This window comes from Candoia aspera, chromosome 1, assembly GCF_035149785.1.
Source record: "Candoia aspera isolate rCanAsp1 chromosome 1, rCanAsp1.hap2, whole genome shotgun sequence".
NCBI lineage: Eukaryota > Metazoa > Chordata > Lepidosauria > Squamata > Boidae > Candoia > Candoia aspera.
Window position 1 is genome coordinate 239,739,205 of NC_086153.1, and position 19,347 is coordinate 239,758,551.

Below are 19,347 nucleotides of genomic sequence, written 5' to 3' on the forward strand. Positions count from 1 at the left end.
TGAAGATGGCTCTGTGAAAGTGGAGCCGATGACCATGGCAAAAACCAAGGAATCAGTAAGTAGACTGGTTCCTTGGAACCTCTGGATAAAGAGAGGATGGGCCATCACCAATATGTGCTCCAGATGACTGGTCCTCATGAGGAGACCGCAAGACAGCAGTTTTCCATGGGTTTGAACACCAGGAGAGAACGCAGTTAGCTCTTTTGCGTGCAACTGTGGTGGAGACTTTTAAAGGACACTTAAGTTCGCAAACCTCACTTTCTAATCACTTTTGGAAATTGCTCATTAACTACTTCTAAGCTATTAGAGACCTTCGGAACAACAAGTTTGAAAACACCAGGTGAATCTGCCTCCAATCCAGAATGAAAGAAAATCTTAATCATAAGCTTAAGAATTTAAAGAATATGAAAGAAATAGCAAAAAGCTAAATAAGATTTTGATCTTAAAAAGTTACAAATGGACTAAGAGTTCAAATAAAATTGGAATATTCAAACTTTTACAATACGTTTTTGGTATCAATTATAAAGAACAAACAGCTTCTCATGGGAAACAGATTTCGTTTTGGTTTTTACAAGAAAAAAAAAAGATAAGTAATTTCATGGTTTCAAAAATTGGACACTACAGGGGACTAAAGTGTTTAGGTAGAGGAAAGATTTATAACCTGCAAAATGTTGCAAAACATTCTATTAGTGAAAATAGTGAAGGGGACTTTTGAAGAATGGAATCAGAAAATAGTAGCCACAATATCAATGATGTCAGTAATGATGTCTGCTTCTATGGATAGACTATGTCCAAAAGAAGTTATTGAAGAAATGACAGATGTAGAACAAATTTTGGTTAACATGACAGAGATGGTATCAAAAGTGGATTTACAACTGACAGGCCCAGAGAATGGTTTAGAAAAGGATGTTTCACTGAAGCTACAAAAGAAACTGGCTGGGGCTTTAAAATTTAAAAGGGAAATACAAGTGACAAATCAAAAGAGTGACCTGGATAATTTTTTCCTACTGGATTTACAAAAGAGGCTTGTTAAAATCTTGAAGAACTCTGTGTGATGGGACAAAGAAAAAATAAAGATACATAGATGATAGATAGATAGATAGATAGATAGATAGATAGATAGATAGATAGATAGATAGATGATAGATGATAGATAGATAGATAGATAGATAGATAGATAGATAGATAGATAGATAGATAGATAGATAGATAGATATGGATTTTTCACCACAGGGGATTCCTAAAAGAATCCTGTATGACTCTGAAAGAAATCTATGTCTTGTTTGTAGCAATGGTTTGTTGATACGTTTGTCAATATTTGGATTAAGGGCAAAGAAAAAAGACTTCCAAGCATTATGGGCAAATTTGCTTAAAACATTAAAGTTAGATCTTTAATTAGCCTCCCCTTTTCAGTACATGCATTTGTTATTTTCCCATGGCCAGGTCTTAACTGCAGCTTCCATTCTAAAATGTGACTCTGGGCATCTTTCATCTCCTTGGCAAACCCATGTGCTGAGTAACAACTCACCCCAATATTAAGGTGTCCTTCCTGGTACTACATTCAATCACATCTTTTCCCCAGAAAGCAGCAGGGTTCCTGTAAATGACCTTCTAGATTAGGTGCTCTGTATTTACATTCAATTTCCAGCTCTGCGCTATCTGTAGAGAATGATTATCAAGGCATGAAATTAGAAGTTTCACCCAGTGGGAAACAATTGGATATTTTGTCATTTCTCTATTGCTTCTTCTCCCTTATTAGTGGGAGGAGAGAAGCAATCATCAGAAAGGTCAGAAATATTTATTTACCAATATTGAGATGCTGCATAGGCAGTTTTTACAGCATGAAATAATTGCTACCTGGGATCTTGGTAACCGGCGAAGGCCAAGCACGTGTGATGTCGTTGAGACAGTGGGGCCTGAAATGAGAGGTTGGGGCCCAAAGGGAGATACCAGGGCAATTGCTGGGGAGTTCAGCAACAGTTATTAACCCCAGCACCCCCACTTCTCTTTATCCAACACATTTAGCCCTGGGCTGGACAGTAGTAATAACAGCTGTAAGGAAATACTTTCTAAAGGGCGCACACAAAAGCCCTGGAAATCAAATTGCAAAGAACCTGGCAACTAGTCTGACTCTGCATTTAAACAGCAACCATCTTTGCCTTTAAAAGGTACAGACGTTTTTTTCTTCTTCTTCTTTCATGCAGGCAGAAATTCGATCTAAGAATTGCGGTTTATGTATTTATTTATATTTGTCAGCTGCCTCAAATCCACAGAGATAAATGTTACATGGGGGATGGGTGGGGGAAAGAGATCAAGATAACAAGTGTCTTTCATTTATAGCCCTTCCATATTTTCCTACAGCACCTTCCTTTTTATTCTTTAAAATGACCGGTTAAGAAGAAAAACGTGAGACTATGGCACAAGGTCTGGTCCATCAAGAGCCTTCCAACTGAAGCATCCTAGGAGAATGACTCATGTCTTGTGCCCAGTGAATGGCTGCATTTATGCCATGTGCTCATTTATGTTATGTGCTCAGCTGTAATTTGTTTGCTTGTGGTTTATGCCTCAGAATGCTCTGTGAACTCAGTTAATTTTGTCTTGTACAAAAACCCTGTAGCTTAGAGGTTGTATGAACTCTGTTCACATATAGTTTTAGATGGAACTGAAGACAGTGTGTGTGTGTCAAATTAATCTGAAGATACAACTACATTGATATTCCAGTGCAGAATTTTAAAAAGAAGCCTCAAGCATGACTAAATTTGAACAGATGAAAAATAAGACACTCAGCATTGGTGCCAGTTGGTAATTTTTTAAATTTTATCTCACACTTTTGACAATACAGGTAGTCCTTGCCTAGCAACCCTAATTGGGACCGGCAACTCCACTGTTAAGTGAAGCGGTTGCTAAGTGGGAAATCACATGACCATGACTGTGCTTTCCAGCTAGAAAGAGACAAGGCTAGTCAGTTTCACACCTTCAGCTTTTTTTTGTAAAGAACTTTATTAATTTTCAGAATATAGTTAAAATGCAAAATATAGACTATAGAAAAGATACAGAACTAAAAAAAGAGAAAAACTATAAAAGTTCAGAACAGAGAGCAGAAACAGAAAGTGACTTCCGACCTTCTCCAATACAAATATGAATACATTTGCAAATATAATCTCTTACCATTATTAGTTAAAGCTTAGTAACTTTATTTCTATCAAATCAAACCATTTAATCATCAAAGCCCAAAATCAAAACTTCATTTTTTCTGACACAACAAATAGTCTAAAAGTGGTTGCCAAATAGAAACAAATCCAGACACGGTATTTTCTTTTATCAGTGCTGTTAACTTGGCCATTTGGGCCAGTTCCATCAGTTTAACCAGTCCATTCTTCCACTGTAGGAAATTGTGCATCTTTCCATCTTTCTGCATATAAAAGTCTTGCTGCTGTAATCATATATAAAAGCAGAGTCTCTTGTTGTTTCTCCAGCTGCTTCTCCATCAGTCCCAAGAGAAACAGTTCTGATTTTTTTTGTAAGTCCACTTTAAGGATCTTTTGAATATTAACACATATTTGATCCCAGATTTTTTTGGCCTTCTCACAAGTCCACCAAAGATGATAAAAAGTCCCTTCACCAAGAGAACATTTCCAACAAACATTTGTTACTCCACTATACATTTTTGACAACTCATCTGGAGTTAAATACCAACAATACATCATTTTATAAAAATTCTCTTTTAATTTATAATTCAGAGTAAATTTCAAACCTTTGTTCCACATGTTCTCCCATTGCTCCAACATAATATTATATCCAAAAATTTTAGCCCATTTAATCATACATTCTTTAACTTGTTCATCTTCTAAATTCATCTGTAACATTTTATTAGGCTGACCATATTTCCTTGAGACAAAAACGAGACATTGGGATGGCAAAATGGGACAGGGTTAAACTTATGTAATATTCCATATTCACGAAAAAGATGATAAAAAAAGTTATCAACAGTAAGCTGGGAAGGAGCAAGAGGGGGAGGTGTGGCAATGGTTGGGTCTGGAGAGGCTGGTGCAGGGGTGGCGTTGGGCAGAGAGGTTGCAGGAGGGCTGAGGGCGGCAGTGAGCTGGCACAGGAGGACAGTAATGGAGGCAGCAGGAGAAGCGGAGGGCTGAGGGTGGCGGTGAGCTGGGACCGGAGGACAGGAACGAGGCAGCAGAAGGCCGGAGAAGTACAGGAGGGCTGAGGGTGGTGGCGAGCTGGGATAGGAGGACAGGAATGGAGGAGTCTAGTGAACAGTTGTTGCCGACAACCTGTTCCTCTCTGGCGCACCCTTTTATTTTATTTTCTTCCTGCCATTTTGGCCTGAGAGCCAATTGGCTTCTTTTCTGTTGGGCACACTTTTCTGACTGTCTTCCACTGCACTGATTGGCAGCAGCGACTCTTCCTCTTGCTCACTGCCGATCAGATGTTCCTGTGGTTTCCGCTCTAGGTTTCCCGCCGGATTGAGAACTACTGCCAAGTCAGCCTCGCTAATTTCAATTTCAATTTTTTCCTGCTTTTCCCAATAACGGCTACGTTTTTAAAGAACGGGACAAAATTGACATTTATATTAAAATGACAGGACGGTCAGGAAGTGTTAAAAAAACGGGACTGTCCCGTTCAAAACGGGATGTATGGTCAGCCTATTTTATACATCTTTGTAATAACATGTTCATCATTTATACAGAGTTCCATTTCAAATTGAGTTGTTTCATTGACAAATGTAAAATTCTTTTTATCCACTTTAAAACATTCTAACAATTGCACATAAGTAAACAATGACATGTAAAACCTTCCACCTCTAACTGTTCCCTTGTTTTAAGCTTTGGTTTACCCTCTTCAAAGTTTAACAAATCTTTATAATTTAACCAACTTGTTTCCCCCACATTTTCTCTTTTAAATTTAACAAATGCTTCATGAGGAGACAAGCAGAAGGGTATATTAGGAGACAGTCTTGCTTTATATTTATTCCAAACTCTCATTATAGCACTCCTAACAAAATGGTTTTTTAAAATCTTTATTAACTTTAACTTTGTCATACCACAAACAGGCGTGCCACCCAAATCTCAGTTCTTGTCTTTCAAGTTGCAATAACTTCCTGCTCTTAAGAGTTATCCTTTCCTTCATCCAAAGCAAACAAGCTTCAAATTACAATTTTAAATAAGGTAAACCCAAACCTCCTCATTCTTTGGCATCTTGTAACAATTTATATTTAATTTCTGGTTTCTTGCCTTGCCAAATGAACTTAGAGATATCCTTCTGCCATTGTTTAAATGAAGAAACTGTCATTAAAATCAGTATAGTCTGAAAAAGAAACATCTTAATCACAGATATTATGAGAGACAATTGTAATGTTCCCCATCTTAACAGATCTTTGTTATCATCTTACATCATTCCAAATTTTAACATAATTATTCTGAAACAACATACTATTCTTGGTTGATAAAATCACCCCCAAATAGCTCACCGTTTTTCCAATCTTAAAACCAGGCTTACCCATCAACAATTCTTGATTGGACAAAGTCATATTTTTGGTCAGCATTTTTGTTTTTTGTTTATTTAAGGCCTGCCAATGACCCAAATTCTTTCAATTTCTTCATCAGATGTTCCACAGTATCCAAAGGATCCTGTAGTATCAAAACTAAATCATCAGTGAAAGCCCTCAGTTTAAAGACCTCATTTTTAATCTTTAAGCCGTTTATTTGTTCATCTCGTCTAATATCTCTATTAAAAACTTCCAGCACCAAGACAAAGAGCAAAGGCAACAAAGGGCATCCTTGTCTTGTTCCTTTTTGTACAGTATATGACATGGTTCAGTTAACACATCGTTCACAATGATGCTTGCCTTTTGAGGTGTATAAATTGACTTAATTCCCTGAATAAAATACACTCCAAAATCCATATTTTCCAAGACTTTAAACATAAAACTCCAGTTCAAATTATCAAAAGCTTTCTCTGGGTCTAGGAAAATAAGAGCCGCCTGTCACCCATTATGATATTGTAAATATTCTATAATGTCCAAGACAATTCTTACATTATCTTTCACTGCCTTTTGATGATCGTGGTGAATAAATTCCTGTAAAATTTTCTTCATTCTTTCAGCAAGTATTGAGGCAAATATTTTATAGTCATTGTTCAGCCATGAAATTGGTCTGTAATTCTTAATTAAAGAAGGGTCTGGTCCTTCCTTTTGTAAAAGTGCAATATTAGCTTCTTTCCATGAAACTGGCATTGCGGAGCCTAACAAAATAGAGTTCAATCTTTTAAAAGGCTGAATCAATCTGATGTTTAAAATATCTATAATATAATGCAGGTAAGCCATCAGGGCCTGGTGCTTTTCCCCAAGTAGTTCTTTTTATGGCTTCCACTATTTCAAAAGTCATTATAGGGTTATTCAGTGTTGCTTTCTGTGACTGTGAAAGTTTTGGTAAGTCCTGTTTATTCAAATATTCATCTATCTTCTCCAAGGAGACTTCTTGTTTTTTACACAGGTTAGAAAAAAAAACTATAAAATGCTTTCTTAATCTCCTCATTGTCCGATAATTCCACACTTCCTTCTTGAATATTTAATATCATTTTCTTCTCTCTTTCCTCAGTTTATATGCTAGCCATCTTCCTGGTTTATTAGCAAATTCAAAATGTCTCTGTTTAGCATATTTCAACTTTGTTTCTATTTCTTTTACAGTTAACATTGACAATTGTTGGTACAGTAACTTAAGTTGGTACACAATATTATTATCTGTCGGTTTTTTCTGTAGCTCAGTTTCTTTCAGCTTGATCTGATCCAAAATCGTTTGTAACTTTTGTTAAGATTTCCTCTTAATACTACAGTTATGACAGATGAAGTGCCCCCTCATAACCGCTTTAGTAGTGTCCCAAACAGTTTTTAAATCTATTTCATCGTCCAAGTTAATATCAAAAAAATCATTTAATTTCCTCTTACAATCCTCCACAACCTTTTCTTTTTGTAAAATTGATTCATTCAATCTCCATCTATATGCCCTGAATGTTTTCTTTATTGTCATACTTACAGGATTATGATCAGAAAAAGTCTTTGGCAAAATATCTACTTTAGAAACTTGATTCGTCAAGTCCCTTGAAATCCATATAATATCAATTCTTGAAAAGGATTTATGTCTCTCAGAATAAAAAGTATAATCCTTTGCCAGTCAATTTTTATATCTCTTAGGGTCCACCAAAGTCCACCAATGCCAAATTGTCCATCAGATCAAAAAAAGGATTTTGGTAATTTCCCTTGTTTAATTTTAATTTGTTTCTCAGATGTTCTATCAATCAATGGAGAAATAACTCCATTCCAGTCCTCCATTAAACACCAACTGTGATATGAGAAAGATGACAATTCATTCAAAAGTCACCTAAAAATTTTACTTTTATCTTCAGTTGGTACATATACTCCCACAATAATAGATTTAAGTCCATAAAGCTCCACTTCAACTGCTACGTATCTACCATGCTCATCAGCTAATAATAAATGTGGTTTCAAATGTGGTTTAACATATAATACAAGGCCATTAATTTTCTTCAAACCTGCTGAAATAAATTCTTGTCCCAATTTTTTTTATCCAATATTTTGTATCTTTTTTCCTTATATGAGTTTCTTGTAGATACATCATGTTTCAATTTTTTTCAAATAATGACAACTTTTTCTTCATTTCTGAGAGGAATTTGCCCCATTTATATTCCATTCAAGGCCATTTTTATGCAAACAACCCACCAAAGTCTTTGGATGTAGCACTCATCTCTTCATCTTGTATTGTGGAATCCTCTTGTTTAGTTCCAGATGCAGCCTTTTCTGTTGCATCCTGTTCCAACTTAGTTCCATGTCTGACAAGAAAATCTTTGGCTTTAGAGATTGAAATTAGTCTAAACTTTTGTTGTTGGTAAGTAAAACTTACCCCTTCCAATTTTTTCCAATGGAAAGGAATCCCATTCTTTTTCAGAACATCAGTTTAAAAAGTATATTCTTTTCTCTTTCTTAAAATTGTCACAGGAATTTCTTTCAGTACAATTATATCCACTTTGTCAATATTAAGTCTGGAGTCAAAATGATCTTGTACGGCCAATTTTCTTGTTTCCCTCCAAGCAAACTGAACCAGAGCATGTCTTGGCTTGTTATTTATAGTTGCGTACCTTGAGTTGATATGAAAGACTTTTTTCTATTTCTTCTATCATTTTATCATCCTCCAATTCAATTAAAGCTGCCAGAGCTTGTGAAATCTTATCTTTAAGACTCTCTTCCTTGGCTTCAGGAATCCCCCTGAGCCTTAAGCAAAATTCTTTATCCCTTAATTCAAGCACTGCAATTCTGTCTGAAACTCATCTTTGTACTCTTCTAGTGGCCATAATTTCTATTCCCCCCCCTTTTTTTTAAATATATTAATTTAAAACTTCAATGCTTTAAAAGTTAATTACTTTGACTCTCCCTAGTAACCAACAATAGTATTCGTAATGGAAAGTAAATCCAATAGTGGAAAGTAGTTGAAGGTGGTGGTGGTGGGGAGTTTCCAATTACAAATATCCAGTTACAAAGCCACAAGTTGAAATCAAAGTCTTTATCAGTATTTAAAGAAAGTAACCAATCCCAGCTTGAAAAAACAAACACAACAGATACTTTCCCACAGCAACTAAAAAAAGTCCCAAATCCAACAAAATCTTTTAAAAAAATAGAAAATACAACATTTATTCCCTTAAAAAAAATTTTACTGAAGAGGTTCAACTTTCAGCTTCCTTGCTCAAACTTTAATCCTTCAAAGCAGTTAAAACATACCAAAAAGAAATCCCCAAAATAATGAAAGTTCAACCAAGAGAATCAATATTTCTGTACTAGAGAAAGCCTCTTTAAATTCAATAATTCAAAAGCAAAAAGGTGATTTTAGAAGTGGGGTGGTCAGAGTTAATGTCTGTTTTTCAGCTTCAATGTGGCTTGGAAGAGATGGCAGTCCCACCTCTCAGCTGAACACTCACCGTTCGGTCACTGGAACACCATTTTGTGATCCTCTGGCAAGAAGCAGCTGTCCAGAGGGCACAGGGAATATTTCCTTGAATTCTTCTTCCTCCGGAGAATATTTTGGGACTCTAAGGACCTGCCTGAGCCACCAAACAAATGCCACATTGTCAGTCCTAACCTCAGAGTTTGGTAGGACCGGTCACTCCACCATTTTTCCTCCACCAGAAGTCCCCACACCTTCAACTTTTGTTTGCGTCCTAACCACTTCTCCACCCTTTGGAATGCTCGAGTGCCTGCTTACTGTCTTCTACGCATCAAAAGCAATGTGATTGCACCACAGCCTGGGTCTGGGAGCCACAGGCACGCTACACAAACAGCTTACAGTACTCTGTTGAAATCTCTTTCACTCCAATCTCTGTGAGAGAGAGAGAAAACAAGTGATTTCTGTAGGTAATCTCTCCTTTGCCTGACCTTCGCCCCCCTCCCCCCCGCAGAGCAGAGAGATTGGAGAGGAAGAGATTTCAAAAGAGTAAGCTGTTTGCTCTTCTACACATTGAAAGCAATGCAATCATGCTGGCAGAAGGAAAGGGTCAGGCAAAGGAGAGATTGCCTACAGACATTGCTTGCTTCCCCCCCACCCCACACAGAGCAGAGAGATTGGAGAGAAAGATTTCAAGGGAGTACTGTAAGCTGTTTGTGTAGCATGCCTGTGGCTCCAAACCCCAGGCTGATGGTGGGATCATATTGCTTTCAAAGTGTAGAAGAGCAAACAGCTTACTTTCTTGCAGTCCCTTTCTCTCCAATCTCTCTGCCCTGCAAGGGGGGAAAAAAGAAAAAAACACAGGTCAGGAACAGGATGATATGTACTGACTATAAAGGCGATCACATAACTGAGGACGTTGAGAAGGTCATAAATGGTCATAAATGGGCCATAAAGTTATTTTTTCAGCACCATCATAACTTTGAATGGTCGCTGAACGAATGGTCAGTAAGGGAGGACTACCTGTAGTCTAAGTGAATATGGGACCTAAGGCTGAAATTGTCATTATTTAAATGAAGATGAACCCATATTACTACAGAAACCTGTTTTGAGTGTCTTACAATGTATTGTATATGAGACCCTGAACAATTTAATTTATTTATTCAGTTTCTCTTGGAACTGTGGAGCTCTTCAGGGAAGTTTTGCTTCACTGAGATTTCAATGAAAGCATCCTTTTAAACTGAAGCCACAGGTTGAAATGCCTCCCTGCTCTGTTACGTTGAGGTGATGTGTAGAAGCTTCATTTGGCAAAGTGGGATGTTTCTGGTGGATTGGCCCCCACCCTGACTCTTTGTTAGGGTAGAGCCACACGCTCCAGGAGGCACCTTATCATGTTAAGAGGAACTGACATGTCTCTGCAAAGGGGATCAGAAGCAAACTGAAGGCCTATTCTGCTTTTCTTCTCAGACAAGTATACCAGGCAGCAAAAAGTTGAAAACAAGGCTAAAATCAGTTAGCGATGAAGTGCCTGGCAGAAGAAATGCATTTGTAAATGCAGAGAGAAAGGGGAATCCGGGTGGGGGGGCGGCATTCCATCACTTGAGAACAATGCCTCTTACAGTGGGAATTTTGTCTGGAAATTTTAATGGCCAGATTCATGATAGGAGAAGTAATGCCATATACAGTCAAGGCCCGACATCTCAAACTTCTCTTGATTCTGTTTCTGCTTATTTTCCCTCATCCATCCTAAAGCTCCAAATGACCTTCACCTTAGTGGATTCATGTAGCACATGATGAGCACTGGGGCCAAGAAGGAACCATATGGGACAACCAAGGTCACCAGCCAAGGTGTCAAATACTCACTAGTACCACCTTCCGAATACAGCTTGATAGAAGGACCAGGTCTGATGCAAAACAGTGTTAGCAAGTCCCTTTGCCCTGCCAATGGAAGAGAGAGGAAACATGAGAGTTGAGGCAGATACCAATCCATGCATCTTTTTCTCTATTAGAAAATACTCCACTAGCATAATTTTCATCCCCACCTGACAAACAGCTTAAATCTACTCATGAAAGATACATATTGTCAGATTACCTGCTGATCACCTCTATCTTAGGTAAAGGCCTCTCAGCAGTTCTCACTTATTGCGACTGATTTTGATTTATGTAAGTTGTAATCAATGATTCCCCAATGAGCAGAAACGTATGGTAAAGAAGCCTATTATGGTAAAATGTGAAAGACCATTAAGGTATATCTGAGTTAATAAAATATTCCTTTGGACCCTTCAGACAATTTATAAAGGTTGATTTGTTGTTACTACAACATATGAATCTGAAACAAGTTACAAAGATTTCATTAATGCTCTGCATTAAGTAGAACAACTCTTCAGTCTTGGTAAGAGGAACCCTTAAAGTGTGTAGCTGTGACAGAAAGGCTGTAGAATTCACCAGAGAAAAAGAATAAAAGAATACTGGCATTTTGCGGTTTCTTAGAATTATTTTATCCTGGACATGTCTGTCACACATTATTTTGCAGAAAAATTATGGGCCAATATCATAACCATCTAATTATAAAGAATATGTTTTTTTCAGACTAGCACACATATACCTGTCCAATGCTTTCTGTTTCATGACTTCTTTTCTCCCTATTGCATCTTTTAAATTTGTTCTTCTTTAGTACGTGGTCCCAGTGCAGTTAGCAAAGTAATGCCAGGTGACTGTTTCCAATTCAATATGAAGCTGATGCAGAGTAAAGGCAGCCTTTTCTGTTATTGTGTTAAATTGGGTTTATACAGGTAATACTTGTTTAGTGACCACAGGTTGGGACCAGCAACTCAGCTGTTAAGCAAAGTGGTCGCTAAGTGAAAAATCACATGACCACAACTGTGCTTCTGATTTTACTTCAGCTTTCCTTTGCCTTTATAGTGTTAGAAGGATACAACCCCAAACAGCAGGGAAACTTGACTCACGAGGAAGCTAGGTAAAAGGGCAAATCTTATAGCCTTTATATATTTCCCCACTCCTCTGCCCTTTGGAATGTTTACCCCAGCACTGGGATAATTAGCAAGAAGGGAAGTAATGTTTGCATTTACATTCATTGGAGACGAAGGGATTACCAAAGAGTAAGCAGGCACACAATGGGGAATACATATTGAAAGGAATGCACTAGTGCCTGTTTGCCTAGTCCACTTGTGGCCCAGCAGCTTAGGAGGCAAATAAAAGGCTTCAGTGTGAAATTGATTAGGGTCTTGTCAATTTCAGGCAGCAGCTGTGAGCTGCTGAATGTTCTAATCGACTAATTAAGGTCACAGCTGAGCTTGTTAACTTGTGGTTAGTACTTTTTAGGGAGGTGCTGCACTGCTGACAAAAGCAGCTCAGGAGGAGATAGCTTGTTTAGGCAATCTCTCCACCTTGCAAGGGGTGGGGGGAGAAAAAAACAGATCAGATGCTGGACGTGTACTAGCTGACCGTAATGGTGAACCCGTGACTGAGACAGAGCTGCTGTGAAGGTCATAAATGCGGGCATTGGTTGCAAAGTTACTTTTTCATCACTGTCGTAACTGTGAATGGTCACTGTCCAAGGCAGTTGCTAAATGAGGACTACCTTTAGTGCCTTCATAAATAAATTTGTCCTGTAATAATATAACAGAAAGATAACATCTCACCATACTGAAAAAGTATTATCACCATTCATAGCCCTCCTCTCAGTTCTTTAAGACTAGTGCTTTTTACAGGTTCTAAATATTCACTGTATGAAAAGTGACCACTGAACTGAAGTTGTTCCATAAAAAAACCCTTGAATGGAAGTGACTATAAATCACAAACTGCTGCTTCTCTGAAGAAATATTTCTAAATAGGAACTATTGGAAACAAACTGGGAAGAATAATAAATTCCATTCTACTGCATGGTTAAATCTTTTATAATATCAAGCTATTCTATTCACCCTTTTTTGAAGTCTTTTCTCCTTACAGTAATGTGGAATTATATAAAAATAGAATAGAAGAAAGCAGCTTTCCCACAAAAATATGCACTAATAAGATTCTAACAATGTTAGACCTGTGTAAAATTGATTTTGGGGTAGATTTTCAGCCAAAGAAACACCTAGATAAAGAAAAATACAAATGATAATAAAAAAGCAGATACTATCCCATCAAATTTCCAGTAAACACTATAACCTATTTTTTTAAAAAAAACCATACAAAAATATGAGTGCAGTGGATGCAATTTGCAGAAGATTAGTCAGCTGAAAATAATGATAATGCCTATATATTAAAACAAATCTCTAATTTTTGATGAACAGACCAACTGGAAGTCATTATAATAGCTAGGTAATATTATTTTCAGTCACCATTTTTATTGTTGGAGAATTGTACAGGGACGTTAGAAAAATATATTGCTCAGGTACCTATTTTAATTTATATGTTGTAGTTTTAACATGCCTCATTTTCAGTTCAGCCGTTGTCATGGCTTCCTAGAGGAAAAGTCAGCCCAAAAGTGCCATTTCACAGATTTCATCATCTAGGATGCATATATGTAACTGTATTTGCTTTATTTTCAGATTGATAAGTATGCTCAGCGGGACCTGAAGAAAGGGCTTCATTTGTATGGAACTGATGGAAATATTGGTTTAACTAATGCATGGAGCATCATACAAACAGATGTAAGCTTGTATTTCTTCATTGTTCTTTCCATTAACACCAGCATGTGCCAACACCTACGCACCCATCTGCCTGGCTTTGAATTTCCAATGGGGAAAATTTAATTTTGCTTTCTGTAAGCATTTGCCTGAAACAGCAAACAGTACTGCACTGTACCTCACTTGTGGTCAAGGCCCTGGTGCTTAATGGATCTTTCCGCAGCCTGCTTTGAAATCTACTGATAAGGGATTAACTTGATGCTCTGCTGCTCATCAGCACGCAGAGAGGCACACATGCAAATAGGCAAAATGCACAGACAACCCCACAAGTAATTACAGAGCCCAGGAGATACCACATTTCAATCACCATGCTAGAACACTACTGATCCTGGAGCAAGTGAGACAGAGAAGCTCACCAACACTTTCCTTCAACAGAACCTTCTTGTTTCTCTGTTTCCTCCTCTTTTGCATCCAAGGCACCATTCAGTAGGTCAGGGGTCAAGAGAAGGAAGACAGTCATTCTATCTATATATTTGGGGACACAAGAACATGAGAATCATGAGGATCAGGGTCAGGCCCTTCTAATCAGCTTTCCATCTCACACAAGGCCCACCAGATACAACTAGGAAGCCCACAAATATGAGATCAAGGCAGGCTTTCTCTGGCATATGGCATTTACTGTATATGCATCTGCTGCTTATATTGCTAGGAACACACAAGAAAGTAATTTTTTGCTTAATATTTCCCTGAGCTCATATTATTATTACTACATTGTTTCATTTTAACAGATCAACAAAGTTTGCATACAAATGAATCCCAAAGATTTCAGTGATTAGCAAACTCTGGAAGTCAGAAGAACGAACTTCAACAGTTTGAGACTTTGATGTATATTAGATGTTGAGACCATTTTGGTCCCACAGTTAACTTTGCCCTTGTCCTGGCCCCAGGATTACCATACCATTTGTTTCCACTGAAATATTTTTTACAGTAAAGCTGACTACTGCTTCATAGAGTGGCAGCAATTTTATAGGTACTAATATGCTTGGGGAATGCTGCCAGCTTGATTGGAATGCAGGATCCAAGATCTCTAGAATTGTGTTTTTTCTAGAGATCCAGCGTTCTTGCTAAGGATTCTAAAACCCTTGAAACTCTGTCCTGAACAGTTTTCAGTAAACAAAATAAAAATTGTGTTGATTATGCAACAACATCTCTCTGGTTGTTCTCTTAAGAGCAGTGAACTTTCCATTTTCTGAAAAGGTGAAACTACAATTTTGAATTTAGTCATCTGGATGTATGTGAGACATCTCTATTTCTTTCTCTTGATTAAAATTTTTTTAAAATATTCCTGTTATTATGGGCTATATTTTAGGTCACCTGAATTAGTCTGTACCCTACATTGATAGCTGAAACTGCCCAAGTTTTCAGACAGTTAATCACTGTGTTTAAATACTGCTTTTGTCATCTGCATAATGGGAATGGTTAATCACAATCCCAATGGCTTGTTTTCTTTCCAGTTGAAGAAACTACATTGTCTGTCCAAATGCCTCTTTCACATTTGCATGCATGTACATCCTCCATTCCAAATTGCTGCGACATGTTGCTTTGAAGGAGGCATTAATTTTATGAACTCCAAGATAGGAAAAAAAAAAAATGAAAGGCACAGAAGATTAGTGACCTGTTCCCCAGGACCCAGAGGAAAATAGAAATAGAATTTAAAATATATTATAGTAATAAGAAGACTTTGATTTGCTGGCACAATTAAATTATTAAACAACACAATTAGATTTCAGTGTTGAAATATTGATTCTGTTGGATCTCCTTTTGTAAATTCAGAAAGATTTCTCTGACCATGAGACAGAAGGCTTCATTCCAATGAACAGATAAAATCTAAATTTCCCAACTCACAGTTCCTCTGTATGCTGTTTTCATATTCAGAACCAGTTCACTGCGGGACTTGACCAGTTAATAAATAACATAACTGCCTTGGTATCTCTACAGAGAAAAGAGTCAGATTTCCCATATATGTCTGTCTATACTATGGAGACAGGATCAAAGATCTGCTGCTTCTCTCATTTATCCCCTTTAGTCACTTCTGCCATGGGAAACTTGCTTCAGGCAACATTTGACAATAGAGAGATGCAGAGTTTTTGACTGTAGTAGCTTCAGAGGGGTTGAAGGGCATAGTTTTGTACATGAAGAAATTTATGTTCATTTGAACAACAGGCAAGATACTTTAAAAGTGTGAAACAAAAATAACACTTTAACTTCACAATTTCCTCATTTTTCTCAGCCTTAAAGTCAAATGCCTATTGGACAATTTGGAATGCTAATTTGCCAGATATATGTAGATTCATGTGCAAATAGGCAGTTAAAATTTCCAACCACATTATAATTTGAGAGTTGCAGAATTAGAACTAGGGAATTATCCCACAACCCAATGACACAATAATTGTTAGTTGCCTAGAGTCATGTGTATGAGATGGGCAGCCATATAGATGTATTAAATAAAGAAAGAAACCCACATTCAGTGGATGCTGCTCATTAGGTAAATGCTATATGGTCCCATGGCTGGCATATCTGAAAGCAATCTATGAACTCACCTGCCCAGCTGCACAGCGTGATTACCTTTTTTCAGCTTTGCAGAGTAGATCTCGCAAAGGGATTTGGAACTCCTACAACATCGCTCACTTTCTTGAAAACTAAGATTCACATCAAGGTGCTGAACAGCTACAATGGAAGAGACATAAATCAACATTTAACACTCTGCTATTTGGAAAACTTGGCTGCCTGCAGTCTCAGTTTCCAGATCATGACTTTATTACTAAATGTCAAAGACAATTTCAAAGCAGAGCATATATGAATTTGAGGCCACTCATCTTTACAAAATATAATAAAACATGTGTCATTGCTATAACCTGAACACTTTTTTGGATGGTAATAGCATACTTGAAAAATAACATGACTGCACTCTGTACTGCTGATAATATGTCTTATGGCAAACAATTTTCTGAGTCAAGTTTTTCTTTCTTTTCTTTCTTTTTTAAGTGTAATGCAGAAGCAATGGTGAAAATATTTTTTCTTGGCTTTTTTTCCCCATTGATGTAATTTTAGTTCTCTTCACTTTTGTTGTAAAATGCATGGATCTTGATAAAAATGTTTTCTTTAATTTCCACACAACTGAAGATTAGTTCTTTTGCTGTTCTGTTGTACAAGGATGGGACAGAACTCCTCCAGCTTCTGATGTATCTACTTCCTTCAGTGACTCTCCAAGCCACATTGAATGGTTGGGAGCATTTGAGAATGACTAGGCTTATGGTGATTATTTTAGGCAAAGGCATTTTTACTCTTTTTTCCCCCAATTCATAGTGTACCCTGATGGAGTGTCTGAAGGGGTATAGTATTACCTGGAAGCAAAGTGATCTTCCTCCTATCTAACAGTTATCCATTGGCTGTTGATCTGTTCTGATATTACAGTGGATGTAAAGAGATCTAGGGTTCTCTGATGCCCTGGACTCTCTGCTCTGGTATAACAAAGGAACTGAGTCACCAATACAGATAGTCCTCACTTAACAACCATTTGTTCAGCGACCATTTGAAGTTACAATGGCACTGAACAAATGGTATTTATGACCAGTCCTCATAGTTACAGCTGTTGTGGTGCCCCTGCAATCACGTGATCAAAATTCAGGTGCTTGGTAATTGGCTCACATTTATGACCACAAGGTGCACTTCAGCTACCCCTACCCCCCCATCTCCCCCCCATCTCTGCCCTTTTGGCCACCCTGCACTCTGCTGCCCCTGCTGCCCTGCCATCTGCCCTGCATCCCCATCACCCTGCACTCTGCCGCCCCTGCAGCCCCTCCCCATCCCCAAAGCTGACCTTTGCCATCTTTTTCCTCCTGGTGTTGAAAAAGCACACCCAGTCTGGCCCTTCATGAGGCCTTCCCAAAGCCTCGCGAGGCCTTCCTGAGGCTGCACACAGCCAGCAGCTGCCTAGTGAAGGGCCGGGCCAGGCCAGGCCAGGCATGCCTCAGCAGCAGTGGGAGGAAGATGGCAAAGGTCACCTGGGGGCAGCATGAGGTGGCAGGGAGAATGGAATGCAGGGCAGCAGGGGTGCAAGGCAGAATGCAGGCAGTCAAAAGGGCAGAGATGGAAGGGAGATAGGAGGGTGGGGGGAGTTGAAGTGAAGGTGAGTGCGGCAGGGCAGGAGAAGCGTGAGGTCCTTGTCTAATGACGGCATGGTCCTAGCTTAACGACCGCAACCAGGATTACGGGAACTGCTGTCACTAAGCAGAGCAGTCTGTGTGATGTTTCACCTAACAACCACTTCACTTAGCAACATAAATTCTAGTCCAAATTAGGGTCATTAAGGGAGGACTACCTGTAACAGATTTGGGAGACTCTAACTTTCTTGGGTCAATTAGCTAATTTTGGGAAATTTACATAATGTTTTAATCATAAGTGAATGCATTTGATTAAAAGATACAGTACTTCCCCTTTCTAGATGGGCAGTCCAGAAGAGGCACATGTTCTGGCATGCTGGACCCACTAAACCTGTTCCTTGAATGGGCCACTTGGCCAAGGTGACTTGTAATTCTCTTATTCCCCTCCAGTTCAGATGCTGTGGTGTCTCCAACTACACTGACTGGTTTGAAGTGTACAATACCACAAGGGTACCAGATTCATGCTGCTTGGAATTTAGTGAAAACTGTGGTCTTCATTCCCCAGGGACCTGGTGGAAAGCTGTGAGTAGTTAAATGTAAATCATAAGTAAACTAAGATGGCCTAGCATTTTTAGAATCTACTGGATAAAGAAAAATGTCATAGCCTTGCCCATTTGCTACATGCTGTTGTGCCATCCTGAGGGGTAACTAAACATCTATCAGAAAGGCTATTCCGACTCATTCATTATAACTTGGCATACTTCTCACACAACTAACCAAGAGAAGAAGACTTTTAATAAGTAGTTCACCTTTAGGTGTTAGTAGGGGAAGTAAAAACACAGAGCTCAAGAATGTGAGTGAAGGCTAGAGTGTGCAACTTCTAGTAATCTGAAGGTTGCACATGCTTTTGAAAGGCATGTAGAGGAATACACTTCCAAAGCAGGTAGGCCAAGATAAAATGGAGAAGGCAATTTTAATTAAGTAAAATGTAAATAGACAAATACACTCAAAGACATACTCATATACAAATTCACATGCAAAGTTGTGAAGAGGAAGCAAGGACAGACAGCAGTGTTTCTCAACCTCGGCAACTTTAAGATGTGTGGACTTCAACCTATGCTGGCTGGGGAATTCTGGCAGTTGAAGTCCACACATCTTAAAGTTGCCAAGGTTGAGAAACACTGATATATCATGCGGTGCAAAAGGAGCCAAGCACAGAATAAAAACAGACAGCAAGGGGCACAAGGATGGGCAAGGAAAATAAAGAGCAGAGCAGAGGCGAAAGGAAACAAAGAAGACGGTTCAGGGATCAAAGGGAGAGAGAGGAGACTGGACAAATTGGAAAAGGGAGAGTGAAAAGAGGTAGCAGGCAGTGAAAGGAGATTTGGGGGATGAAGTGAGGTGGTGGTTCATGTGGAGGAGAGCACAGGGATGGCATAAGTCTTTTTTTTTTCTGTTTTATTCTTCCTCATGTGGCTTCCTTCGCTGCATGTACGTTTGCAGACTGCCATCTTTCAGGGTTGCTTTAACATGGATTTCTGCATTTAGCAGAAGGTTGGACTTGAGGGACGCGGTGGCACTGTG

The 19,347-nt window shown here is 38.5% G+C and overlaps 1 protein-coding gene across 1 annotated transcript in view; it reads left to right on the forward strand.

Annotated features, from left to right (window-relative positions):
• TSPAN4 (tetraspanin 4) overlaps positions 1 to 19,347 on the forward strand; it is a 271,022-nt gene that overhangs the window by 246,217 nt on the left and 5,458 nt on the right. The window contains exons 4-5 of the mRNA XM_063289315.1: positions 13,523 to 13,624; positions 18,214 to 18,345. Coding sequence (XP_063145385.1) covers positions 13,523 to 13,624; positions 18,214 to 18,345 — 234 coding nt within the window. The remainder of the gene's footprint in view (positions 1 to 13,522; positions 13,625 to 18,213; positions 18,346 to 19,347) is intronic.